Source organism: Pogoniulus pusillus, chromosome 27 (genome assembly GCF_015220805.1).
Source record: "Pogoniulus pusillus isolate bPogPus1 chromosome 27, bPogPus1.pri, whole genome shotgun sequence".
NCBI lineage: Eukaryota > Metazoa > Chordata > Aves > Piciformes > Lybiidae > Pogoniulus > Pogoniulus pusillus.
In genome coordinates this window covers 1,769,248-1,797,193 of record NC_087290.1, presented here as the reverse complement: position 1 = coordinate 1,797,193, position 27,946 = coordinate 1,769,248, and the positions used below count along the sequence as shown (strand labels likewise).

Below are 27,946 nucleotides of genomic sequence, written 5' to 3'. Positions count from 1 at the left end.
GGGGGATCCTGCCTACGTGGGAGAGGATATCCTGCGGCTCCTGAAATTCATAGCTGGGAGTGGAGGGAAAGCCCTCATCGATCCGAGTGTTACTGGCTCTGGAGCTTGCACCTCCCCATCCTTCCACCGAGGTCTGGGTGCAGCGGGGTGGAGAGGGGCTTTTGTTAGTCATTAGATACACAGCAAGAAGCTGCCACTTACATAAGCCAGGAGGCAGTGCTGGGCTCTGCCGAGGCATGGAGGAGGCTCCTGGAGCGAGGGAGGGCTGAGGAAGCCAGGCTGCCGTCTACTGATCATCTATCTCCTGCACTCCTCCTCGACTGACTCAGCAGGAAATCCTGTCCAAACCCAGCAAAAGCAAGGACAGGCTTGCGGGCAAGAGGAGGGAGCAGCTGCCCTGAAACGGAGAGAAAGAAAAACCTCGAAGGTGTATCACGGGGTAACCCCATCCTCAGAACTCACTGCTGCCTAGGGGAGGGAAAGGACGGCAGAAAACAATCCCCAACCCACACTGCACTGACGAGCAGGTTTGTGCCCCTGAGGGCGCTTTTCACCTCCGAGAGGGGAATCCCTCTGCCGAGGTTATGCACTCGGTGGTGCCAGCCTCGCAAGAAGGCAGGTGGAGATGGAACAGCAGCAAATTTCAGCTCCTGAGGATGAGCCTCCAGCAGAGGAAGGAGAGGGCCTCACCTCACAAAGAATCCAGATCAAGAATCCAACATAAGCAGGTCAAACTCCTTGGCAGCTCAAAGCCTTTACGTGACTGCTGCTTTCTCGGTGCCGTAGTTGGCACTAGACGCAAGTCTGGAGTTGTTCCTCATGTTACTACACGTGGGAGGACTTCTCCTCTGCTCCAGGGATGATGATTTCCCTCTTGTGAGATAAGAGAGCGCTGGCATTTTGTCTAAATGAAGAAACATCCCTTCAGACACTCTCTTGAGGAGCTTTTGTGTTCTAGCAGAGCAGCGACACGAACAGCCACAGCAGCGCTGGCAGCAACACCCACCAAAGGCAGCTCCTCTGCTCCATTTGGCCGCCCCAGCAAAGGCCACGAGGAAGATGCCAGCTTCGGCAGCAGGTTGGCTTTGCTTGTTATAGATCTCACCTCCAAGCTCAGTGTTCTGAGAGAAGGAAGGGCATGAGTAAGTCTGGGCAGGTAACGACGGTGTCCTAAGGAGGCAAGGCGTCGCCAAGACAAACTCAAGTCCATCTGCCTCACGAGTGAGAGGAGCAACTCCTCGTGCAGTACCATCTGCTTCACTGACACAAACAAGCATTTAGTTATTCAGCTCAGAGGGACAAGTTCAGAGGCAGAACAGTCGTTTATTTGTGAGACTCTCACTTCTCCATCCATGAAAGCAAAGAAACAACACAGCATCTTTATGGCTCATCTACAACAGACCTGTCCTGCAGGAAAGCAGTTCACAGGATCTCAGCGTGCTGGGGGTTGAAGGGACCTCTGGAAATCATCCAGTCCAACCTCCCTGCTCAAGCAAGGGCACCCACAGCAGCTTGCCCAGGATCACAATGCCCAGGTGGCTTTGGAAGCTCTTCACACAAGGACACTCCACAACCTCTCTGGGCGGCCTGCTCCAGACCTCCACAGCAAACAACTTTCTCCTCCTGTTTCTCCTAACTTGTTCCTCTGGACGGGGAAAACACCAACAACTGCACAACATCTGTTCTGCAGCTGAAGTGCTCCAGAAGTAAACAGTCACAATTTGCTCCAAAGCACCTGGAGATGAAGCAGAAAACAATTCATGCAGCTCCCTAACCCAGGGGGTGGTGGGGATATGGACCTTGAAGCTGAGAATTTACCTACTCTGGAAGTCTTTGGGTCTGTACAGGGCAACAAAACACAAACGTCACTTGCACTTAATCACATCAGCTTCCCTGCCACCACGGTGGCACCACTGAGAAGCCATGACACAAAGCCAGCTCAGACACAGCTCCTGGCAGCACCCTTCAGCAAAGGCTAAATCTGAAAAGAGCTTCTCCTTCTCACTTGGTTTTGCTTTAAATGATTTGGCATTGACAAAGGCTTGAGAAGAAGAACCACATTCCTGACAAGAGAATCACAGATTCCTTTCAGTTGGAAGAGACCTTTATGATCACTGAGCCCAACCACAATCCCAGCACTGCCGAGGCACCACTAAACCATGGCCCTAAGCATCACATCTCTATGGCTTTGAAACTCCTTCAGGGATGGGGACTCCACCACTGCCCTGGGCAGCCTGAGCCAGGGACTGACAGCCCTCAAGGGGAAGAAATTGTTCCTCATGGCCAACCCAAACCTGTTTCTAAACAGCACATTTCCTTCTGCCCTATCACTTGTTCCTTAGGAGAAGAGCCCAACCCCACCTGGCTCCAGCCTCCTCTCAGGGAGCTGTAGAGAGCAATGAGGCTCTCCAGGCTGAACAACCCCAGGCCCCTCAGACAGATGAGTGCATCCAAAAGCTATCAGGCACTTCTAATTGAAGAGACACTGAGAAGACAACACCCAAATTACAAATAAAACCACCACTGCCTAAACTCTTCATTCAAGCACCAACAAGTAAATGTAGAGATGGATGTGATGGTTCCTAGGAGGGAACCAGAAGTCCAAAGCAGAGAGAAAGGCCAAGTGCCACTGCATGAAGCTGAAGACAAGCAAAGCCATTCCATTCCAAGCCTTTCTGCCACAGGATCTGGAGGCTTTCTAGACATATTCTTTTTGGTCAAATTAGAGTTCCAATCCAAAAGCAAGAAGGAAATGAAATGCAGCCAGCACCTTTTGTCCATACTTTTCACATGCACCACAGCACTTGGTCTTTCTGTCCTCTCCTGCAGCACTGCAAGCATCTCAGTATTGACTGACATCACCTTCAACAAGAAGACGAAGACAGAACAATCCCACACATCCCCTTTATTCAGTTAGAAAAAACATGGCAGAAAAGTTAAGAGGCTAAATTTGAGCAATAGAAAAGGGATCCTGCTTAAAAATCTAGAGAACTTGTCTAGCAACAGTAACTGATTTCTTTGGGTTAGAGGTGACCCCATACAAAAGCCCCAATTCAGAACACTCACAGTGCAGGAGGGTCTGGCTACAGACCACTTTTCTGGTTTAGGTTAAACTCTTCCCTTGGATTTGTTGGTTGGTTTGTTTTTGTAGCCCACTGCTCCCAGCTTGGCCAGCAGCAGACCACATAGCCCTCACAGTAAGTATTTTCCTTAAATGGGAAGGGATATGTTTGAGCTTTCCAGGCAGCAAACCACCCCGGGCCGGGTGAGAAAGCCCCTCTGGGGTGGCAGAGACTTCTGGCCGAGTCCCTAGAGCAAACTCAGAGCAGACTGCACAGCAGTTAGACAAGCAATTAAGAAACAAAAGATCTCTCTCGTCGGGCGTTTCTCTGTCGGCATCCCTCGGGCCCGGGAGGTGAAGGTCGTTCACCGCGAAGCAGATGTGGTGCAGGCCGATGGGTTCTGCTTGGCTGAGATGAAAGCTTCCATGCTCCTGCATACAAAGCGATGAGCAGCGTGGCCAGCTGGCCCGCACAGCCCTCATCCTCTCCCCATCACAAAACTGGGCTCTTCAGCGTCATCCTCCTTCTCTTCCTCCTCCTCCTTGCTGTCCTCTTCGTCATCCTCGCTGCTGCCCGGCTCTTGAGACTGGTTAGGGTCTGAAAACACAAACAGGATGAAATGAGAACGTGGTCCCGGGGGGCTCCCTCAGGAGGTCTTTCACAAGCAAACAGTCTCCAGGGCTAAGCAAACCTGTGCCTATTAGGTCACATTAATTAGCACGGATGGAGAGCACATTCCCAGGGGTCTTCCTCCTTAAATATCTCACCACAAAGCAGTCCCAGATACTCGGGGTTTTGCCAACCATATCTCAGGCTGCATTGAAAGAAGTGTGAAGGATGAGCGAGGACATTCTCCTCCTCTACTCTGCTCTGGTGAGACCACACCTGGAGTACTGCATCTAGTTCTGGGGTCCCAAACACAAGGAATAGTTAGAGCAGATCAAGACAAGGCCACGGAGATGATCAGAGGGCTGGAGAACTTCCCTATAAGGACAGGCTGAGACAGCTGGGGCTGTCCAGCCCGGAGAAGAGGCTCCAAGGAGGCCTTAAAGGAGCTGGTCAGGAGCAGATGATGCATCTGAGGTTGTTCAGCCTGGAGAAAAGGAGGCTGAGGTCTCCTGGCTGTCTACAGCTCCCTGAAAAAGAGGCTGGAGCCAAGTGGGGCTTGGTCTCTCCTCCCACAGAACAAGTAGCAGGAGAAGCAAAGTAGAATCATAGAGTCAGGCAGGCTGGAAGAGAGCTCCAAGCTCAGCCAGCCCAACCTAGCACCCAGCCCTGCCCAACCAACCAGACCATGGCACTAAGTGCCCCAGCCAGGCTTGGCTGCAACACCTCCAGCCACACAGACTCCACCACCTCCCTGGGCAGCCCATTCCAGTGCCAATCACTCTCTCTGACAACAACTTCCTAACAACATCCAGCCTAGACCTGCCCTGGCACAGCTCCAGGCTGTGTCCCCTTCTTCTGTCCCTGGCTGCCTGGCAGCAGAGCCCAACCCCACCTGGCTACAGCCTCCCTGCAGGCAGCTGCAGGCAGCAATGAGCTCTGCCCTGAGCCTCCTCTGCTGCAGGCTGCACCCCCCCAGCTCCCTCAGCCTCTCCTCACAGGGCTGTGCTCCAGGCCCCTCCCCAGCCTTGCTGCCCTTCTCCAAACACCTTCCAGCACCTCAGCATCTCTCTGCAATGGAGGAGCCCAGAACTGGACACAGCACTGCAGGGGTGTGCTGAGCAGTGCTGAGCACAGGGGCACAAGAACCTCCCTTGTCCTGCTGCCCACACTGCTCCTGAGCCAGCCCAGGATGCCATTGGCTCTGCTGCCCACCTGGGCACACTGCTGCCTCCTCTGCAGCTCCTCTCTCCCACCACCCCCAGCTCCCTCTCTGCCTGGCTGCTCTCAGCCACTCTGGCCCCAGCCTGTAGTGCTGCTTAGAGTTGATGTGGCCAAAGCATAGAACTTGGCCACACTTGGCCTTGATCAATCTCATCCCATTGGCCTCTGCCCACCCATGCAGCCTGGCCAGGTCCCTCTGCAGGGCTCTCCTACCTTCCAGCAGCTCCACAGCTGCTCCTAGCTTGGTGTCATCTACAAACTCACTGCTGCTGGACTCAATGCCCTGCTCCAGATCATCACTAAAGATATTGAGCAGGACTGTGCCCAGCACTGATCCTTGGGGCACACCACCAGTGCCACTGCCACACCACCACTCTCTGGGCCCAGCCCTCCAGCCAGTTTTTGACCCATTTCAGAGTGAATCTGTCCAAGCCACGAGCTGCCAGCTTTGCCAGCAGCAGCAAGTTGCACCAGGGAAGGTTTAAGTTGGACACGAGGAACAATTTCTTCCCTTTGAGGGCTGCCAAGGCCTGGCCCAGGCTGCCCAGGGCCCCATCCCTGGAGGGGTTTCAAAGCCATGGAGATGTGGTGCTGAGGGCCATGGTGTAGTGGTGCCCTGGCAGTGCTGGGCTCATGGTTGGCCTGGATGGTCTTAAAGGTCTCTTCCAGCCTCAATGCTTCTGTGACTTTAAGGTTGAGCAGGCTGACAGCACACTCACGAAGAGCAGCAGACACCTCCTGGCAATTCCGTAACAGACAGTGAAGGCGAGGCAGGGCTCCACGTGAGGCCTGTGCCTAGCAGCATCACTCTGGTGCCACCAGCTCTTGTACCTCCACCGCTTCTCCGGCCCCTACCCCTCCGCTCCTGCTCCGAGCAAAGGAAGCCCTCGGCAGGACCGCAGGCTCAGCGCACCGGCGCCACCGCGTGGCCACCTCCCGCATCGTCATGCTTCGGTAGGGCTCTGCGCAACCCCGCAGCTCCCAGCGCTGCCCCTCCCCGCCCCAGCCTTCACTCGTACTGCATTCACCGCACAGGTGATCTAAAGCTTGGGGTTACTCCTTCAGGGTAAGTGCTCCAGAGAAGGGCGACGAGGCTGGGGAGAGGCCTTGAGCACAGCCCTACGAGGAGAGGCTGAGGGAGCTGGGATTGGTTAGCCTGGAGAAGAGGAGGCTCAGGGGAGACCTTATTGCTGTCTGCAGCTACCTGAGGGGAGGTTGTGGCCAGGAGGAGGTTGCTCTCTTCTCTCAGGTGGCCAGCACCAGAACAAGAGGACACAGCCTCAGGCTGTGCCAGGGGAGATTTAGGCTGGAGGTGAGGAGAAAGTTCTTCCCTGAGAGAGTCATTGGACACTGGAATGGGCTGCCCGGGGAGGTGGTGGAGTCGCCGTCCCTGGAGCTGTTCAAGGCAGGACTGGACGTGGCACTTGGTGCCATGGTCTGGCCTTGAGCTCTGTGCTAAAGGGTTGGACTTGATGATCTGTGAGGTCTCTTCCAACCTTGGTGATACTGTGATACTGTGATACTGTGCTTGTCTGCCTCACCCACCAAATGCGCTTCAACTCCCAGATCTCAGCGCAGGGCATGCTAGAGGACAAGCATGTTGTCAGCAGACTGGAGATGGCCATCAAGGGGTTCCATCCCCTATTATTAGTCTTTAATTACTATTATCATCATCATAGAATTAGGAAGGAATTCTTTCCGGTGAGGGCACTGAGACACTTAGAATAGGTTGCCCAGGGAGGTCATGAATGTCTCCCCACTGGAGGTGTTACAAGATCAGGCTGAATGAGTTGCTGAGTGATCTGGGCTAGAGCAAAGTGTCTCTGCCCATTGCAGGGAGGTTAGAAGTGGATGATCTTTAAAGGCCCTTTCTAACTTAAACTATTCTGTGAATCACAGAATGGTTTGGGTTGGAAGGAACCTCTAAAGTCATCCAGTCCAAGCCCCTGCAGTCAGCAGGGACATCCTCATGTAGATCAGGTTGCCCAGAGTCCTGTCAAGCCTCACCTTGAATATCTCCAGGGATGAGGCCTCAAGCACCTCCCTGGAAACACATTCCAGTGTTACACTATCCTCATGGTGCAGAACTTGTTCCTAACCCACTACTATTTTAACTAGAGAATAACCAACTGTAAAAAGATAGGAATGTGTATGTGAAGAAGAGTGTGGGCAGCAGGGCAAGGGAGGGTCTGCCCACCCTCTACTCTGCTCTAGTCATGCCACATCTGGAGTCCCAAGCTCCTCAGCTCTGGGCTCCCAAGCTCAGGAGAGCCAGGGAAGTGCTGCAGAGAGTCCAGGGGAGGCTGCAAAGCTGCTGAGGGGCCTGCAGCAGCTCTGGGAGGAGCAAAGGCTGAGAGCCCTGGGGCTGAGAGCCTGCAGAAGAGCAGCCCCAGAGGGCAGCTGAGCAATGCTCAGCAAGAGCTAAAGGAGCTGTAGGCACAAGAGCCTGGGGCCAGACTGTGCTCAGTGGCACCCAGAATGAGGTGCAACAAGGGGCACAAAGTGTAAGCCAGGAGGTTGCATGTGAAGAGGAAGTTGTTTGTTGTGAGGGTGCTGGAGGCCTGGAGCAGGCTGCCCAGAGAGGCTGTGGAGTGTCCTTGTGTGGAGAGCTTCCAACCCCTCCTGGGCATTGTGCTGCTGAGCAAGTTGCTGTGGGTGCCCTGCTTGAACAGGGAGGATCTCCAGAGTCCCCTTCCAACCCCACCATGCTTGGGCTCTGGGATTCTGTGAAGAACTGCTCTAAAGACAGATCTGGCTTCCAGAAGATGCCTCACTCAAGCAGAACAAAGCACTGGTGCATGGCAGTCCCACGCTACTAGACCCTGATCCAGCCCCACTCCCTCCCAAGCACTCCCTGAGGGATGGGTTACTCTCTTTTGCTCCTTCCAAGTCAGCAAAAGCATCTTGGCTCAGGCTTCAATTCCCTTTCTTAGCCACGATTCATAAATGAGTAGCTTTAAAAAAAACCAACACAACCACCCAACAGAACCAACCCAAAACACTCCTGAACACAGAACACTAAATGACTCCATTCTGCTCCATTCATCTGCTGTCAGAGAGGAAAATTAACCTAATGATTAATTTGTCCTCCTGTGTTTATATGGGAAGCTGGCAACAGTTCAGCTGAAACAGATCCAGTTCTGAGCAGCAAAGCAGAACTAAGGTGGAGCTGCCAGACAAGCCACTGCTGCAGCAGGATTAGCAGAGTGCTGTCATTTTTAGGCTCTGAATTAATGCAGAGGACACAAAGGCTCACTGTTTGAAAGAGAAAAGTGAAATATCTTCACTGGAAGGGAGCAAGGAGAGCTCTAACGTTTGAGCAAACTTAAAGGGACACTGCTGAGCTCTAACGTTTGAGCAAACTGTTAAAGGGACACTGCTGAGCTCTAACGTTTGAGCAAACTTAAAGGGACACAGCTGAGCTCTAACGTTTGAGCAAACTGTTAAAGGGACACTGCTGAGCTCTAACGTTTGAGCAAACTTAAAGGGACACAGCTGAGCTCTAACGTTTGAGCAAACTGTTAAAGGGACACTGCTGAGCTCTAACGTTTGAGCAAACTTAAAGGGACACAGCTGAGCTCTAACGTTTGAGCAAACTGTTAAAGGGACACTGCTGAGCTCTAACGTTTGAGCAAACTTAAAGGGACACAGCTGAGCTCCAACGTTTGAGCAAACTGTTAAAGGGACACAGCTGAGCTCCAACGTTTGAGCAAACTGCTAAAGGGACACAGCTGAGCTCTAACGTTTGAGCAAACTTAAAGGGACACAGCTGAGCTCCAACGTTTGAGCAAACTGCTAAAGGGACACAGCTGAGCTCTAACGTTTGAGCAAACTTAAAGGGACACAGCTGAGCTCCAACGTTTGAGCAAATTTAAAGGGACACTGCTGAGCTCCAACGTTTGAGCAAACTGTTAAGGGACACTGCTGAGCTCCAACGTTTGAGCAAACTTAAAGGGACACAGCTGAGCTCTAACGTTTGAGCAAACTGCTAAAGGGACACTGCTGAGCTCCAACGTTTGAGCAAACTGTTAAGGGACACAGCTGAGCTCCAACGTTTGAGGAAACTGTTAAAGGGACACAGCTGAGCTCCAACGTTTGAGCAAACTGTTAAGGGACACAGCTGAGCTCTAACGTTTGAGGAAACTGTTAAAGGGACACAGCTGAGCTCCAACGTTTGAGGAAACTGTTAAAGGGACACAGCTGAGCTCTAACGTTTGAGCAAACTGTTAAGGGACACAGCTGAGCTCCAACGTTTGAGCAAATTTAAAGGGACACTGCTGAGCTCCAACGTTTGAGCAAACTGTTAAGGGACACTGCTGAGCTCCAACGTTTGAGCAAACTTAAAGGGACACAGCTGAGCTCCAACGTTTGAGCAAACTGTTAAAGGGACACTGCTGAGCTCTAACGTTTGAGCAAACTTAAAGGGACACAGCTGAGCTCCAACGTTTGAGCAAACTGTTAAGGGACACTGCTGAGCTCCAACGTTTGAGCAAACTTAAAGGGACACAGCTGAGCTCTAACGTTTGAGCAAACTGCTAAAGGGACACTGCTGAGCTCCAACGTTTGAGCAAACTGTTAAAGGGACACTGCTGAGCTCTAATGTTTGAGCAAACTTAAAGGGACACAGCTGAGCTCCAACGTTTGAGCAAACTGCTAAAGGGACACAGCTGAGCTCCAACGTTTGAGCAAATTTAAAGGGACACTGCTGAGCTCCAACGTTTGAGCAAACTTAAAGGGACACTGCTGAGCTCCAACGTTTGAGCAAACTTAAAGGGACACTGCTGAGCTCCAACGTTTGAGCAAACTGCTAAAGGGACACAGCTGAGCTCCAACGTTTGAGCAAACTTAAAGGGACACTGCTGAGCTCCAACGTTTGAGCAAACTTAAAGGGACACAGCTGAGCTCCAACCTTTGAGCAAACTGTTAAAGGGACACTGCTGAGCTCCAACGTTTGAGCAAACTGTTAAAGGGACACAGCTGAGCTCCAACGTTTGAGCAAACTGCTAAAGGGACACAGCTGAGCTCCAACGTTTAAGCAAACTGTTAAGGGACACAGCTGAGCTCCAACGTTTAAGCAAACTGTTAAGGGACACAGCTGAGCTCCAACGTTTAAGCAAACTGTTAAAGGGACACAGCTGAGCTCTAACGTTTGAGCAAACTGTTAAAGGGACACTGCTGAGCTCCAACGTTTGAGCAAACTGCTAAAGGGACACTGCTGAGCTCTAACGTTTGAGCAAACTTAAAGGGACACAGCTGAGCTCAACGTTTGAGCAAACTGTTAAAGGGACACTGCTGAGCTCTAACGTTTGAGCAAACTGCTAAAGGGACACAGCTGAGCTCCAACGTTTGAGCAAACTGTTAAAGGGACACTGCTGAGCTCTAACGTTTGAGCAAACTGCTAAAGGGACACAGCTGAGCTCTAACGTTTGAGCAAACTTAAAGGGACACAGCTGAGCTCTAACGTTTGAGCAAACTTAAAGGGACACTGCTGAGCTCTAACGTTTGAGCAAACTTAAAGGGACACAGCTGAGCTCCAACGTTTGAGCAAACTGCTAAAGGGACACAGCTGAGCTCTAACGTTTGAGCAAACTTAAAGGGACACAGCTGAGCTCTAACGTTTGAGCAAACTGTTAAAGGGACACAGCTGAGCTCCAACGTTTGAGCAAACTTAAAGGGACACAGCTGAGCTCTAACGTTTGAGCAAACTTAAAGGGACACAGCTGAGCTCTAACGTTTGAGCAAACTTAAAGGGACACAGCTGAGCTCCAACGTTTGAGCAAACTTAAAGGGACACAGCTGAGCTCTAACGTTTGAGCAAACTGCTAAAGGGACACAGCTGAGCTCCAACGTTTGAGCAAACTGCTAAAGGGACACTGCTGAGCTCCAACGTTTGAGCAAACTGTTAAGGGACACAGCTGAGCTCTAACGTTTGAGCAAACTGCTAAAGGGACACAGCTGAGCCCCAACGTTTAGCAAACTGCTAAAGGGACACAGCTGAGGGTTAGTTCTGAAGAGGACAGAGGCAAGTCACGTCCTTCATGTTTTCTTGATGTGGTGTGGAGCAGATGGCACCACAGTGGCTCAAATTCTTACACTCAAGTTCCCTGCTGGGCATCTCTCCACCTGTTTTCCTCAGCACCTTCAAAACCCCAGCTTCTAAAAAAGCACAGCCTTGGACAGAGCTGCTTTGAGCAATGTGTTCAATCTGCAGGTTGTCAGAAAAGCTGGGCCAAAACATCCACCAGCAGTTGGGATTGCAGCCCTTGCTGCCCAAAATGTCCCTTGTTCCAAGGGCAAAGCTCCATAAAATGCCAGGTTAGCTGAGAGATTAAAGCTCACCCCAGGTGGCTTTCAAAGACAGCCTCGAGATTGACTTGAATACCTTCACTGGAAGAGAGCAAGGAGAGCTCCAACGTTTGAGCAAACTTAAAGGGACACTGCTGAGGGTTAGTTTTGTAGAGAACAGAGGCAAGTCAGGTCCTTCATGTTTAAACCCCACCCCAGGTGGCTTTCAAAGAGAGTCTCAAGACTGAGTTTTTCTATCCATGCATTGAGAATGCTGGGGCAGTGGGAGTGTGGGAACAAACCCTTCCAGGCTCCAACTGGGGAAGAGAACAAAACCTTGAGAATAGGAAACTAAATTTCACTGACCTTTTTCCTGCTTCTTTTGTTCCAGTTTATTTTTCTTAGCCTGCAGTTTCTTCTCTTTTAACTTCTGGCTACAAAACAAAGCAAAAAAATGAAAAAAAAAAAGGAAAACAAACAAACAAAAAAGACTCTTTTGGCCAATGCAGCATTGTAAAGCTTCTGCACATTCACACGCTGATAAGGACAGAGGCAGCATGGAAAGGGCAGAGTTCAGGACAGAAATTTGGGCTCAGTTTGGCTTCAAGTGGGAAAATGCAGCAAAAGCCAACTGGAAGGTAACTTTCTGTTGACCATGTGTCTATGTTGGGTTAAGTCTAATTGAAGATTTGAAGCCTTCCATGATGTCACTGCAACCAAAACTAGGAATCTCCCAGGAACAAAGGAGGCAGAAAAAGCCTCAAGCTCCTTAGCCTAAGAGAAAACAGTGTCAAAGCTGAGGCTGCTGGGACTCAACACTGAGCAGAATTTAAGATGTGGTCAGTAAGAAATACTTGAACTGCAAAAGAAATCATGGAGCATGTTTTGACCTGCACTTGGTGCCATGGTCTAGCCTTGGGCACTGTGGTAAAGGGTTGGACTTGATGATCTGTGAGGTCTCTTCCAACCTTGGTGATACTGTGATACTGTGATACTGTGATCTTAGGCTGTTCTTCATGACTGTGTTGGGCCCTAGGAGTGATGGTAGGAGGCAAAGGGAACTCCAGGTCATACAGCTCAGTTCTGTGTGCCCAGCAAAGGTAATTGGGCAATCTCCCTGCTGAATGCAGGGGTTTGGATTAGAGGACTCTTTAAAGGTGCCTTCCAACCCAAACCAGTCTGAGATCAGGTTGGAAGGGATCCTAAAGATCATCTACTTCCAACCCCCTGCCATGGGCAGGGACACATCCCACCAGCACAGTTTGCTCAAGGCCTCATCTAGCCTGGCCTTGAACACCTCCAGGCAGGGGACAGCCACAGCCTCCCTGGGCAGCCTGTGCCAGTCTCTCCCCACACTCACTGCAAAGAATTTCTTCCTCAACTCCACTCTCCCTCTCCCAGCTCAAAGCCATTGTCCCTCATCCTGGCACTCCCAGCCCTTGTCCAAAGCTCCTCCCCAGCTCTCCTGGAGCCCCTTCAGGTACTGGAAGGCTGCTCTAAGGTCTCCCTGGAGCCTTCCCTTCTCCAGGCTGAACAGCTCCAACTCTCCCAGCCTGTCCCCCACAGGGGTTCTCCAGCCCTCTGATCATCTTGGTGGCCTCCTCTGCACCCTCTCCAGCAGCCCCAGGTCCTTCCTGTGCTGTGTTCCCCAGAGCTGGAAGCAGTGCTGCAGATGAGAGCTGTGCAGAGCAGACTGGAGGAGCAGAATCCCCTCCCTGCGCTGCTGCTCTCCCTGCTCTGGCTGCAGCCAGCACACAGCTGCCTCTGGGCTGCCAGTGACCAGTGCTGGCTCTGGGCACTTTGGCACCAACTGACATCCCCAGGGCCTTCTCCCCCAGGCTGCTCTTGAGCCACTCCTCACCCAGCCTGTATGTGAGCTAATGGCAGACATGGGGCAAAGCAACCTGAGGTTTATGCTCCTCTCAACACCACGAATGAGACAGAGCCAAGTGCTGTACCTGTCTGGTCAGCACAGCAGAGAAAGGGTGGTGAGGGCAGTTAAAGAGGCTCCCACAGGGCAGAGCTGTCTGGTACCTCCACCATGAGACTCCAGAAGGGGACAAGGAGGTGCTAGTGCTCAGGCAGCAGTTGTTCTCCATCTCAGGCAGGGAAAGGCAGCAGGCCAGATCTGACTTGCTGGCCATCTGTTGGGCCACACTAAATTCAAATGAGATGGCAACAGTGAGTGTGTTGTGCACTTTTGTGGCCAGTGAGTCACTTGGCAGGGGCCTTGCAGCAGCAGCAATCAGCTATGAGATGTGAAATCCTCAAAGTAAGAGATGGGATGCCAGAGTCAGACCCTCAGAGAGGGCCAAGCTGTGATACTCCTCTGCTTCTGGAAGGGATAGTGGGATTTAAATTCTTGTATCACTGTGCCACAGTGCTCAGACTATTTCCTGAGAGCAACAACCTTGTGACTCTGTGTCTAAGGCTAAGGGGAGGATGGATTAGCAGTTTTCAGCTGTTCTGTTTAACTTACCAGACCTGCCCTAGCAGCACGACAAGAGGCAATGGTTTGAAGCTGGAGCAGGGGAGATTTAGGTTAGACATCAGGAGGAAGTTCTGCACAAGGAAGGTGGTGAAATACTGAAACAGCTTGCCCAGAGATGTCCCTGGAGACATTCAAGATCAGCCTTGATGTGGTCCTGGGCAGCCTGATCTATCTAGACATGTCCCTGCTGACTGCAGGGTGGTTGGACAAGATGACCTTTGAGGGTCCCTTCCAACCTGTTGCAGTCTGTGACTCTCTGACCTGCCAGACATTTCAAAGAGGTAGGCAGAAGCTTCTAACAGCAGTGCAGCCACCAGTGAGCACTGCAGTCCTCACAGACTGACTGGAGTGCTCATAGAGGATAGCATCAGGCCCCACTACATTCTGCTAGCCCAAAACCAGACAGGTACCACCAAGCAGCCCCCATTTTTGCTTTTAAGCTGCTTGGTGTCAGCTGTTTCAGGCACAACCATCCCTGCATGGTTAGAACACACACAGTGGGGCATGGGGCAGCCAACACCACAGAGGCAGCAAAGGCTCAACCAGTCCAAAGCCATCCCACCAGTGATGGCTTGGAAAGCAGACCAGGCCAGCAGAGCCTGCCCAGCTAACAGTTACCTTTAGAAACCCAGCACTGACATGAAGAAAGGTGATTTCCACAGGCAGCCTCAGCTGATGGCTGCAGCCAGAGCAGCAGAGGCTCTCTGCAGAGCATGCAGCTGGGGGAGCCCAGGAGAGGCAGCACTCACCGCTTCCTTCGGCGCTTGGCTGTTTGCTCTTCTGCAATCATCTTATTCCTCTCCAGCTTCTTCTGGAACTCCTCATCCAGTCTTTGCTGGAATTGAGCACATGGCAGGCTTTGGTCACACTCCACACCAAAACCATGCAATTATAGAATCATACAATGGGTTGGGAGGGACCCTAAAGATCATCCAGCTCCATCCCCACTGCCATGGGCAGGGACACCTCCCACCAGCCCAGGTTGTTCAAGGCCTCATCCGGCCTGGCCTCAAATACTTCCAGGCTTGGAGCCTCCACAGCTTCTCTGGGCAACCTCCTAAGTTTCTCTCCACCCTTCTAAGGAAGGTTTTGTTCCTGGTGTCTATTCTCAATTCAGCTTCTTCCAGTTTGAAGCCATTACTTTTTGTCCTGTCACTCCAAGCCTTTATACAGAGCCCTTCCCCCGCTCTCCTGAGGGGGACTTCCAGCACTGGAAGGTTGCTCTAAGGTCTCCCCAGACTCTTCTCTTGGCTGAACAACCCCAGCTCCCTCAGCCTGTCATGGGATCACAGGATATTAGGGGTTGGAAGGGACACATGGAAATCATTGAGTCCAACCCCCCTGCCAGAGCAGGTCCACAAAATGTAGCACAGGTCACAGAGGAACTGTCTTTGTAGCAGAGGGGCTCCTGCCCTCTGACAGCAGTCTTCATGGCATGATTTTATGGGGAAAAAGGGAAAAAAAAAACAAAATATATGTAATGAGCATCAAGCAGTCAGGAGGAAAAAGTTCTGCTGACCTTCTCAGCCATGGCATCCATGAAATCCTGCCTCTGGTACTCCCTGCGGCGCAGGTGCCGGTACACATGGAACTCCCCACTCCCAGCTCCAGCACTGGAACCTACAGCAAAGAGGAATTAGTCTACCAGAAATAAGCTCAACTAAATCTTCCAGATGCCACCAGCCAGGTGCTGAGAACCAGGACACATGAAAGGGCTCTGCAGGATGAAGAGGATGGAGGATGTCGTCATTTGGGGCAAGCTCCAACCACCCAAGACCAAAAGTCAAGGCAAGCTGTAAAGCCAAACACTCAGAGGTCACTCCAGTTTGTACTGGGCAGTTACCCACCTGGAGAGAATCCAGTCTTGGCTGGACATTGAGGCAGGAAAAGAAGCAGGGATCAAGGGCACAGCCCCATTCTCTGCTAGGTAGAAATCACAGAATGGTTTAGGTTGGACGGGAGCTCAGAGCTCAACCAGTTCCAATCCCCCTGCCATAGGCAGGGACACCTCCCACTAGAACAGGCTGCTCAAGGCCTCATCCAGCCTGGCCTTGAACACCTCCAGGGAGGCTGTGGAGCACAGAAGCACCCAATGTGATCTTTGATCACATTGGGTGCTTCTGTGCTCCACAGCCTCCCTGAGCAACCTGTGCCAGTGTCTCACCACCCTCTTCCTAACATGCTACTGAGGCTGCCTCTGGCTGATTTTCAGCATTGCATATTAAAACCAAAGGTTAGCAGAGAGGTGTCAAAGCTCCTCAGATGGTACCTTCCCAGGCAACAGAGATTTTTAGTGTTCCCTAATAAATAAACCTTCCTGGCATCAGCCTGCAGGTTGAAGTCTCCCAGGAGCTTTCACTAGCACCCTCCACTTGCTGTCCCCTGAGCCATTTCTCAATGAATGCCTCAGAAGAGAGCCTGAGCCATGCCAGCAAGGCAGCTGGCACTGCAGTGAGGGTGCTCAGCACCAACAGGAACCCAGCACCTCTGCTGGCCCCAGAAAAACTAGACACTTCAACTCAAGAACACAGCAAAGACAGCTGAGAAAGCCAGGCAGGAGGTACAAGGAGCTGAACAGTTTATTCAGAAGCTTTAGGCCAAAATAAATCCTAGAATTAAGCAGGCTGGAAGAGAGCTCCAAGCTCCTCCAGCCCAACCTAGCACCCAGCCCCAACCAACCAACCAGACCATGGCACTAAGTGCCCCAGCCAGGCTTGGCTGCAACACCTCCAGCCACACAGACTCCACCACCTCCCTGGGCAGCCCATTCCAGTGCCAATCACTCTCTCTGACAACAGCTTCCTCCTAACATCCAGCCTAGACCGGCCCTGCCACAGCTCCAGGCTCTGTCCCCTTCTTCTGCTGGTGCTTGCCTGGCAGCAGAGCCCAACCCCACCTGGCTACAGCCTCCCTGCAGGCAGCTGCAGGCAGCAATGAGCTCTACCCTGAGCCTCCTCTGCTGCAGGCTGCACTCCCCCAGCTCCCTCAGCCTCTCCTCACAGGGCAATATTCAGAAATAAGAAGAAAGCAGCCTCTAGAAGGGCTCATTAATAAGAAGGAAGCAAAAGAACAGAGCTTCTGGATGCAGACAGAATTTACACAACTACTACACTTGATCCCTGCAGGTACCAGCAAAGTGTAAGCAGAACACTTGGGTCAGGTTCCTTGTGCGGCTGCCAGCTCCCTCCCTGACCATGCACAACCACTTCAGCTGCTTGCTGCCTGGGATTCAGCCTGAAGGCAGACAAAAGAGGTACTTCAAAAGCATCCAGGGCCCTCTCAGACCCGTGGAGAGGACACATCAACTTGCCACTTCCTTGTCATCACCAGAGCAGCAGCTCAGCTCCACAGGCATTGTTCACTCTGCATTCTGACAACAAGTAGCAAAGTATAGTTTCATAGAATCAAGCAGGCTGGAAGAGAGCTCCAAGCTCAGCCAGTCCAACCTAGCACCCAGCCCTAGCCAGTCAACCAGACCATGGCACTAAGTGCCCCAGCCAGGCTTGGCTGCAACACCTCCAGGGACGGTGCCTCCACCACCTCCCTGGGCAGCCCATTCCAATGCCAATCACTCTCTCTGCCAGGAACTTCCTAACAACATCCAGCCTTAGACTTTCCCCAGCACAACTTGAGACTGTGTCCCCTTGTTCTATTGCTGGTTGCTTGGGAGAAGAGGCCAACCCTCACCTGGCCTTCAGGTAGTCGTAGACAGCAATGAGCTCTGCCCTGAGCCTCCTCTGCTGCAGGCTGCACCCCCCCAGCTCCCTCAGCCTCTCCTCACAGAGCTGTGCTCCAGGCCCCTCCCCAGCCTTGCTGCCCTTCTCCAAACATCTTCCAGCACCTCAGCAGCTCTCTGCAATGGAGGAGCCCAGCACTGGACACAGCACTGCAGGGGTGACCTGAGCAGTGCTGAGCACAGGGACAGAATAACCTCCCTTGTCCTGCTGCCCACACTGCTCCTAAGCCAGACCAGGATGCCATTGGCTCTGCTGCCCACCTGGGCACACTGCTGCCTCATCTTCAGTCTACTATCTCCCAGCACCCCCAGCTCCCTCTCTGCCTGGCTGCTCTCAGCCACTCTGGCCCCAGCCTGCAGTGCTGCTTGGGGTTGTTGTGGCCAAAGTGCAGAACCCTGCCCTTGGCCTTGTTCAATCTCATCCCCTTGGCCTCTGCCCACCCATGCAGCCTGTGCAGGTCCCTCTGCAGGGCTCTCCTACCTTCCAACAGATCAACACCTGATCCCAAGAACCAAAAGCCATAAAGAGCAGCTCTGGCAGCCCATCTCACACCAGCAAAATGAGCAGAGAATCCTCTCTGGACCTTTTCTGCTCAACACATTTGTAAGGTTTAAGGAGTTATCTGAAGAGCCTTTACCCATCACATCTCTAACGAACTCCGGGGGGGGCCGTGGTGCCCATTCATTCAGCTTCTCAGGGATTGGCACAGTCTTCTCCTGCAGGAACAAACCAAGCAGCCATCAGTCACCTCCCAGCAGCAAAGCCTGACAACTGTAACACACTGCCAAAGCAGTGTGGGGCATCAGCAGCCTCTTCCACCAGCTGATGGAGCTCCGAGGAGCACAGCTGCAGAAGCCCCCTCTCGCACAGGGATCAGAAGCAGGCAGGAAAGGGGGATCAGGAGGCCTCCTGCCTTCCCCTCACAGGAGGATTAGGAGTGTGTGTGCTGCAGTATGGGAGCTGGAAGAAGCAAGCCAGTGCCCCAAACGCTGATAGAAACCACATCTAGCTCCCGTGCCAGCAGTCTGGGAAGAGCAGAAAGGCATCTGTGCACCCTGGCTGCCAGGGCAGAACACATGGTGCAAGGTCAGGGGACGAACGCGGCGTGGGAACGTCCCAGCCTCCTCCAGCAGACGCAGGGGGAGGGCGAGAGCCTCCACCTGTCAAACACCTCCTCCTCAGGACAAGGAGCACAGCACCCCCGCCAGAGGAACCGGGGTCAGTTCTCCCCATTGGAACCAGCAGGCAGAGTGCTCAGAGGCCAATCGCAGCACCCCGGGACAACGGAGGCCTCCCCCCGCAGAGCCCCACGGCAGATGGGGGCCTCTACCCTCACCCCCAGTGTCTGCCCCCTCCGGGACTGGGGAACGGTGGTGTTAGGCCTTTTCCCCTCCCAGGCACGGGAAGGTGGCAGGAGGGGCTCGGTCCCTGTGCCCTCACGGCCAGGGGAGGAAGGTGGCAGGAGGGGGTCGGTCCCTGTGCCCTCACGGCCCCGGGGGGAAGGTGGCAGGAGGGGGTCGGTCCCTGTGCCCTCACGGCCAGGGGGGGAAGGTGGCAGGACGGGGTCGGTCCCTGTGCCCTCACGGCCCCGGGGAGGAAGGTGGCAGGAGGGGGTCGGTCCCTCTCCCCTTACAGAGGCACAGAGGCGGGTCGGTTCCTCGCCCCTCACACAGCCCGGAGCGGGGAGTCGGTTCTCCCGTCCCCTCAGGGCCCCGGGGGCGGCGCAGGGCGGTCGGTGCCGCTGCTCTCACAGCCCCGGGGGCAGCGCAGGGCGGTCAGTGCCGCTGCTCTCACAGCCCCGGGGGCGGCGCAGGGCGGTCGGTGCCGCTGCTCTCACAGCCCCGGGGGCAGCGCAGGGCGGTCAGTGCCGCTGCTCTCACAGCCCCGGGGGCGGCGCAGGGCGGTCGGTGCCGCTGCTCTCACGGCCCCGGGGGCGGCGCAGGGCGGTCGGTGCCGCTGCTCTCACAGCCCCGGGGGGCGGCTGCGGCCCCGCTGCCCTCCAGGCCCGAGCGGAGCGGGGCGGACTCGGCCTCTCCCCACACCGAGCGGGGAAGGGGGCGGCGGTGTGGGGCCCTTTTCCCTCACGGAGGCGAGAGGCGGGAGCGGTGCTGCCAGTGAGCCTCTCCTGCAGAAGCAGCGAAGGAGCCCGGCCCCGACCTGACCCCCGGCCCGGGGTGGTCTGTCCGCCTGCCCTCCCAGGTCCTGAGGGGACGGAGGAGCTGGCTCGGGCGCTGCCCGCTCCCGGCGCGGCGGGCGGCCTCACCGGGTTCCTCATGAGCCGCTCCAGGCGCAGGCGCTGCTCCTCGGCGGCGCTGCGGGGAATGACGAGCGGCTGCGGCTCCTTGCGCGGCCGCGGCGGGCGCGGGGCCGAGGGCGCCGCCATCTTCAGCCACACCGCGGCCCGCCCCGCGCCCCCCACGTCACGGGGCGTGCCCGGCGCCGCTGCGTCACTGGCGTCACTGACGTCACGCACGGGCGTCACGCCCGCGGTGTGCCAGGGGCTCCCGGGGTGTGCAAGGAGCTCCGGCGGTGTACAGGGGGCTCCCGGGGTGTGCCAGGGGCTCCCCCGGTGTACAGGGGGCTCCCGGGGTGTGCCAGGGGCTTCCCCGGTGTACAGGGGGCTCCCGGGGTGTGCAAGGAGCTCCGGCGGTGTACAGGGGACTCCCGGGGTGTGCCAGGGGCTCCCCCGGTGTACAGGGGGCTCCCGGGGTGTGCCAGGGGCTTCCCCGGTGTACAGGGGGCTCCCGGGGTGTGCAAGGAGCTCCGGCGGTGTACAGGGGACTCCCGGGGTGTGCCAGGGGCTTCCCCGGTGTACAGGGGGCTCCCGGGGTCTGCCAGGGGCTCCCCCGGTGTACAGGGGGCTCCCGGGGTGTGCAAGGAGCTCCGGCGGTGTACAGGGGGCTCCGGCGGTGTACAGGGGGCTCCGGTGGTGTACAGGGGGCTCCGGCGGTGTGCCAGGGGCTCCCGCGGTGTGCCAGGGGGCTCCGGTGGTGTACAGGGGGCTCCGGTGGTGTACAGGGGCTCCCGCGGTGTGCAAGGAGCTCCCGCGGTGTACAGGGGCTCCGGAGGTGTACAGGAGGCTCCCGCGGTGTACAGGGGGCTCCCGCGGTGTGCCAGGGGCTCCGGCGGTGTACAGGGGGCTCCCGGGGTGTACAGGGAGCTCCCGCGGTGTACAGGGGGCTCCCGCGGTGTACAAGATACTCCCGCGGTGTACAGGGGGCTCCGGTGGTGTACAGGGTGCTCCCCCGGTGTACAGGGGGCTCCGGTGGTGTGCCAGGGGCTCCCGCGGTGTACAGGGGGCTCCGGTGGTGTACAGGGGGCTCCCCCGGTGTACAGGGGGCTCCGGCGGTGTACAGGGGGCTCCGGCGGTGTACAGGGGGCTCCGGTGGTGTGCCAGGGGCTCCCGCGGTGTGCCAGGGGGCTCCGGCGGTGTACAGGGGGCTCCGGTGGTGTACAGGGGCTCCCGCGGTGTGCCAGGGGCTCCCGCGGTGTACAGGGGCTCCGGAGGTGTACAGGAGGCTCCCGCGGTGTACAGGGGGCTCCCGCGGTGTACAGGGGGCTCCCGCGGTGTGCCAGGGGCTCCGGCGGTGTACAGGGGGCTCCCGGGGTGTACAGGGAGCTCCCGCGGTGTACAGGGGGCTCCCGCGGTGTACAAGATACTCCCGCGGTGTACAGGGGGCTCCCGCGGTGTACAGGGGGCTCCGGCGGTGTACAGGGGGCTCCGGCGGTGTACAGGGGGCTCCGGCGGTGTACAGGGGGCGCCGGCGGTGTACAGGGGGCGCCGGTGGTGTACAAGATACTCCCGCGGTGTACAGGGGGCTCCGGCGGTGTGCAGGGGGCGCCGGTGGTGTACAAGATACTCCTGCGGTGTACAGGGGGCTCCGGCGGTGTACAGGGGGCGCCGGTGGTGTACAAGATACTCCCGCGGTGTACAGGGGGCTCCGGCGGTGTACAGGGGGCGCCGGTGGTGTACAAGATACTCCCGCGGTGTACAGGGGGCTCCCGCGGTGTACAGGGGGCGCCGGTGGTGTACAAGATACTCCCGCGGTGTACAGGGGGCTCCGGCGGTGTACAGGGGGCGCCGGTGGTGTACAAGATACTCCCGTGGTGTACAGGGGGCTCCCGCGGTGTACAGGGGGCTCCCGCGGTGTACAAGATGCTCCTGTGCGGAAGCGGCAGGGCCCTGGGCCCTCAGCCCTGTGTCTTGGCGCGGCCCTGAGTCGGTCCCAGCGCTGCTCCTGTTGCAGCTCTGCTTTCTCCCCCTACCCCCAGGCCTGTCCTGCGGGCTCCGGCGGGTGTAGGCTGCCCCCCACGGGACCCGGTTGCAAGGCACCTCCAGCATCTGCCGCGCCCTGGGCTCAGCCCCTGAGAGCAGAGCCCCCAGGAGGGGGAAAGTTCAGTGCGTTTCGCACTGGCACCCTCAGCCCTGCCAAATGCCTTCTCCGTGGCGGTGTGAGCGATATCGGACTCCCCGGTGCGTCCCCGGCAGGGAGCCTGCGCCATCTGTTTGTGTCACTTCGGTAATTCCCGGGCGCTGCCCGTGCGCTCTGTGCGCTGGCAGTGACGAACGGCAGCGCCGTTCCCCGGGGAGCAGCCGTGCCGGGTGCCGGCGGGCAGCGAGGGCCGGGGGGAATGCTGCCTTCAGATCCACTCCTAACTGCTGCGGGAACGGCGCCGGGAGCAGCCGCGGGCTTGCACGGCCAGCTGCGTGTTAGCACAGCATCACAGTATCACAGCATCACCGAGGTTGGAAGAGACCTCACAGACCATCAAGTCCAACCCTTTACCACAGAGCTCAAGGCCAGACCATGGCACCAAGTGCCACGTCCAGTCCTGCCTTGAACAGCTCCAGGGACGGCGACTCCACCACCTCCCCGGGCAGCCCATTCCAGTGCCCAATGACTCTCTCAGGGAAGAACTTTCTCCTCACCTCCAGCCTAAATCTCCCCTGGCACAGCCTGAGGCTGTGTCCTCTCGTTCTGGTGCTGGCCACCTGAGAGAAGAGAGCAACCTCCTCCTGGCCACAACCTCCCCTCAGGTAGTTGCAGACAGCAATAAGGTCTGCCCTGAGCCTCCTCTTCTCCAGGCTAACCAATCCCAGCTCCCTCAGCCTCTCCTCCTAGGGCTGTGCTCAAGGCCTCTCCCCAGCCTCGTTGCCCTTCTCTGGACACGCTCAAGCATCTCAATGTCCCTCCTAAACTGGGGGGCCCAGAACTGAACACAGCACTCAAGGTGAGGTCTAAGCAGTGCAGAGTACAGGGGCAGAATGACCTCCCTGCTCCTGCTGGCCACACCATTTCTGTTCATCTGCTGGGGACCGAGAGGAGCCGGGGAGGGAGAGGGGCCGGGGAGAGGAGCCGGAGCTGGCCGCGGTGCAGGCGTCCTCCTCCAGCCACATGCCTTGCGGGGCTGCCGTGGCTCGCAGAGATGGCAAGGCATGGGCCGGGGCTGCGTGCGCCAGAGCATCAGCCGGCAGCGGTCAGCTGCGAGGGGAGAGGGCACAGCCTCGCTGGGGCTCAGGGGTGTAAGCCCGAGCCGGATAGTTGGGCTCTGGGTTTCAGACAGCTTCGTGCTGTGCATGTGGAGTGGGTGAGAGAATAAGGGAAGAGAGAGGCCGGGAACGGCTCCCCCTCAGACTGATGGGTCACTCGTATGAGCGAATCTATTCAGCCCCATGCTCTTCCCTCCTCTGTGAAGGGAACTGGAGCTGGTCCTCAGCTTCAACGCGATGTTTACAAAAGACTTTTCAACCTCTGCCGAGGTTGCTATGGCAATCACACCGGTTGGTGCCTCCTGTTTGTCTTACCGACCTGATTTGTAAAAGAATGGTGTGAATTTAGCCTTGGCCGAGTGCCCAGCTGGCCCTGGAGGGCATCCTTGCACAGTTGCAGCCCTGGCTTGGAGCGCCGTGAGCAGCTTCCCCGGTGCCGTCTGCCAGCCCAGGAGCTCCTGTGCTCGCAGTTTTCCCAGCCCTGGGTCCTCTGCATCCCACCAGGAAAGAAAACAGGGAGTGAGTGCCAGCCTGCAGTCAGTCTGTGCCAGCCTGCACTCAGTGCTTGCCAGGGAGGCACCGGCTGGGGCTGCCCCCATCCTCACCCAGTCCCTTCAGCAGAGCTTTTAGAAGCAGAGCTGCTGCACATCCATTGCCCTTCCCCTCTGCCCTGCACACAAATGAGCTCACTGCCGTGCCAAGTGCCACCCTGTTTCTTCCTCCTCGATGTCACAGCCACCTCTGACACAGCTTCCAACAGCAGGGCTGTGAGCAATCAGCTGCCAGGTCTCTGCCCTCTCCTGCTAGTCCCCAGAGGAGGAAGGCAGAAGGGTGGCTGTGCCCAGGGCTGTGGGGAGCAGCTAGGAAGCTCCACTCTGCTGCCCACATTGTGGTTTGTGCCCCAGTCTGTGGGAACAACAGGCAGCTGCCTGCCAGCCAGCAGAGCCCACGCAGAGAGCATAGGGAGAGACCTGGGAGCATCTCTAGCTGCCTGGCTCGGGATCTGCTGCAGACTGGCACTGCTGCAGTGTGGCTGGCTGGGGAGGGGAGACCAGACAGCAGACAGCACAGAACGGGTCGAGTTGGAAGGGACCTTTCAGTTCATCCAGCCCCAGCCCCCTGCCATGGGCAGGGACACCTCCCACCAGCACAGGGTGCTCAAGCCCTCATCCAGCCTGGCCTTGAACACCTCCAGGGGGGAGGCAGCCACAGCCTCCCTGGGCAACCTGTGCCAGTGTCTCACTACCCTCACTCTCAATAATTTCTTCCTCATCTCCACTCTCAATCTCCCCTCTCACAGCTCAAGGCCATTCACTCCTAGCCCTCGTCCAAATTCCCTCCCCAGCTCTTCTGAAGCCCCTTTAGGTACTGGAAGGCTGCTCTTATCTCTTGCTAGAGCCTTCTCCATGCCCGAATCCTCTGGGGAGATTCTCCATCCCTCTGATCATCTTCATGGCCTCCTCTGGACCCTCTCCAGCAGCTCCAGGTCCTTCCTGTGCTGGTTCCCCAGAGCTGGAGGCAGTGCTGCAGGTGAGGGCTGAGCAGATTGAAGGGGCAGAATCCCCTCCCTGTGCTGCTGCTCTCCCTGCCCTGGCTGCAGCCAGCACACAGCTGCCTCTGGGCTGCCAGTGACCAGTGCTGGCTCCTGGGCACTTTGTCACCAACTGACACCCCCAAGGCCTTCTCCTCCAGGCTGCTCTTGAGCCACTCCTCCCTCAGCCTGTGTGTGATTTACTCAAGTCATACAAAAATAGGAAGTATTCATTGTGCCAGTAAGAAGTACAAAGCCATGAACCAGAGTGCTGGGCTGGCAGAACTGGGCTTACTGGGACCTGGGGATTTGCATTAGAACAGGGAAGTGTTTGCAGTGCAAACCAAGCACGGTTCAGCTCCCAGATCCCTGTCAAAGCAGCTCCCCTGTGATTGAGAGCCAGGGCCTTCAGAGGAGCTCTCCTAATCCCGGGGTCACTTTTGGGCCCCTCACTCCAAGAAGGACATTGAGGGGCTGGAGCAGGGCCAGAGAAGGGAACAAAGCTGGGAAAAGGTCTGGAGAGCAGGGCTGGGGAGGAGCAGCTGAGGGAGCTGGAGGAGGCTGAGAGGAGACCTCATTGCTCTCTGCAGCTTCCTGAGAGGAGGCTGGAGCCAGGTGAGGGTTGGGCTCTGCTCCCTAGGATCAGATAATAGGAGAGGAACTGGCTTGAAATTGTGCCAGGGCAGGGTTAGGTTGGAGATGAGGACAAATTGCTGCAAAAGTGGTCAGGGCTTGGCACAGGCTGCCCAGGGAGGTGGTGGAGTCCCCATGCCTGGAGGTGTTGTAGACAGGTGTGGCCATGGCACCTGGGCACAGGGTTTAGTAGCCATGGTGGGGCTGGGTCGATGCTGGACTGGATGATCTTGGAGAGATGTTCCAGCCCAGGCAGTTCTGTGGTTCTGGAAGCACTCAGCCTTTGCTGAGAAAGGCTCTGGGCAGGCAGGAGCAGCTGTGAGAGCTCCACCACCCCCACGAGGCGTGGGAGGCTTCACTGCTCAAATCCCTTCGCATTTTTGCCCTCTCCACAATGTCTGCCAGGGTGCAGCTCGGTGCCAGCACCCCCACAGAGCAGCCCTGCTCCAGCCCCGGGCAGCCTGGCACACAACCCGGCGCAGCCCACACGCTGGGACTGCCTGCCCCTTGTTTGTCTGCTGGATCTCTGTGTGCCTCGCCCCCCCAGGCAGCCTGCGAGCCTGTTTTCCAGCCAGATTAATGCTGTAATTAGCAGTTTGTTAATGGGCTGAGGTGTGAAGGGCTCCCGGAGCAGCTGTCCCCGGGCACAGCCCCTGGGGCCGAAGGAGCCCATATGGAGGGGCTGTGCCCTCCCCAGCTGCCCCGCTCCTGATGGATGAGCTCTCCAGGACCAGGCTCTGGGGACTGCGTGGGGAGGGAAGGGTTCAGCGGAGGGCTGCGAGAGCAGCGGGGTCTGATGGCGGCGCCGAGCAGCATCCTCCACCCCCGAGCCGTGCGCCGGCTGCGAGCTGCGTCTGTCGCCGCTGAGCTGTGACACCGCCGTCTGGGACCACGCAGCCCTGCTCCCTGCGAGCCTCCGCACCACACTGCACACCCGAGAGACGGCAGTGGGCTGCGAGGAGCTGCTGCTCGGGGGAGACGAAGGCAGAGCAGAACTCAGCTGCTGGAATGTGCCAGTTCAGGCCTTTGGCCAGCGAGGGAGGTGCAGCAAATTCACTGCTTCCAGAGCCCCTGCGGGGTGAGGCTGGCAGGGACCTCTGGAGATCACCCAGCCCAAGCCAACTGCTGCAGCAGGGCACCCACAGCAGCTTGCCCAGCAGCACAGTGCCAGGGGGGTTGGAAGCTCTCCACACAAGGACACTCCACAGCCTCTCTGGGCAGCCTGCTCCAGGCCTCCAGCACCCTCACAACAAACAACTTGCTCCTCCTCTGCACAGCCAACCTCCTGCCTGACACTTTGTGCCCCTTGCTGCCCCTTGGCCTGTCCCTGGGCACCACTGAGCAGAGTCTGGCCCCAGCCTCTTGCCCCCCACAGCTGCTTCAGCTCTTGCTGAGCATTGCTCAGCTGCCCTCTGGGGCTGCTCTTCTGTAGGCTCTCAGCCCCAGGGCTCTCAGCCTTTGCTCCTCCCAGAGCTGCTCCAGGCCCCTCAGCAGCTCTGCAGCCTCCCCTGGACTCTGTGCAGCACTTCCCTGGCTCTCTGCAACTGGGGAGCCCAGAGCTGGACCCAGCACTCCACATGTGGCCTCCATAGGGCAGAACAGATTGGGAGAACCTCCCTTGCCCCCCAGGGCACATTGCTGCCCCATGGGCACTTGCTGTCCCCCAGCACTCCCAGCTCCTTCTCCTTGCTGCTGCTTCTCAGCAGGTCCCTCCCCTCAGCTGTCCTGCTGCAGGAGGTTGTTCCTGCCCAGGGCCAGGACCCTGCACTTGCCCTTGGTGAGCTTTGTGAGGTTCCCTCTGCCCAGCTCTGCAGCCTGCCCAGGTCTGGCTGATGGCAGCAGAGCCTGAAGGGATTCTGTCACTGCTCCCAGTTTGGGACCAGCAGCAAACTTCATTTCATCCAGGTCATTGATGAAGATGTTGACCAAGACTGGCCTTAGTCCTGACCTCTATCTTCTGTGCTGCATCATGGAGTCAGGCAGGCTGGAAGAGAGCTCCAAGCTCACCCAGCCCAACCTAGCACCCAGCCCTGCCCAACCAACCAGACCATGGCATTAAGTGCCCCAGCCAGGCTTGGCTGCAACACCTCCAGCCACGGCCACTCCACCACCTCCCTGGGCAGCCCATTCCAGTGCCAATCACTCTCTCTGACAGGAACTTTCTCCTAACATCCAGCCTAGACCTGCCCTGGCACAGCTCCAGGCTGTGCCCCCTTCTTCTGCTGGTGCTTGCCTGGCAGCAGAGCCCAACCCCACCTGGCTACAGCCTCCCTGCAGGCAGCTGCAGGCAGCAATGAGCTCTGCCCTGAGCCTCCTCTGCTGCAGGCTGCACCCCCCCAGCTCCCTCAGCCTCTCCTCACAGGGCTGTGCTCCAGGCCCCTCCCCAGCCTTGCTGCCCTTCTCCAAACACCTTCCAGCACCTCAGCATCTCTCTGCAATGGAGGAGCCCAGAACTGGACACAGCACTCCAGGGGTGGCCTGAGCAGTGCTGAGCACAGGGGCAGCAGAACCTCCCTTGTCCTGCTGCCCACACTGCTCCTGAGCCAGCCCAGGGATGGAGTTGTTCCAGCTTGCACCAGTGCCACACCAGACGAAGAAAACGTCAGACTGGGAGGAGAGGAAACCCTGCCCTGTACAGCCTGGGCCCATCCTCTGCCTCCTTATGCCCAACAGTAAGAGAAGCTTCCTCCTGCTCCATCCTCTGTGCCCTGCATCAGGCAGGGGCAGCTTCCTGGAGGCAGCAACAGGGTCTGCAGTGTGGGAGATGCCAGCAGCCTCCCTCCCTGCTTTCTTTTCCCCAGCAAAGCCCCAGGCTCATGCTGTGCCCTTTTTGCAAGTGATTTTATTTCAGATCTGGAACTCTCCACTGCTTTCCCCCCTCCTCCC

At 56.8% G+C, this 27,946-nt stretch overlaps 1 protein-coding gene across 1 annotated transcript; it reads right to left on the bottom strand.

Moving 5' to 3' along the window:
• Positions 1–2,884: 2,884 nt before the first annotated feature.
• Positions 2,885–19,813, bottom strand: PRKRIP1 (PRKR interacting protein 1). Its single transcript, XM_064166314.1, has 6 exons — positions 19,669–19,813; positions 18,043–18,121; positions 15,188–15,288; positions 14,418–14,503; positions 11,544–11,611; positions 2,885–3,659 (listed from the first exon to the last, which is right to left on the bottom strand). Exons 1-6 carry the CDS (start codon positions 19,786–19,788, stop codon positions 3,541–3,543), a joined length of 573 nt encoding a protein of 190 aa, XP_064022384.1. The 5' UTR covers positions 19,789–19,813; the 3' UTR covers positions 2,885–3,540.
• Between the last annotated feature and the right edge of the window lie 8,133 nt (positions 19,814–27,946).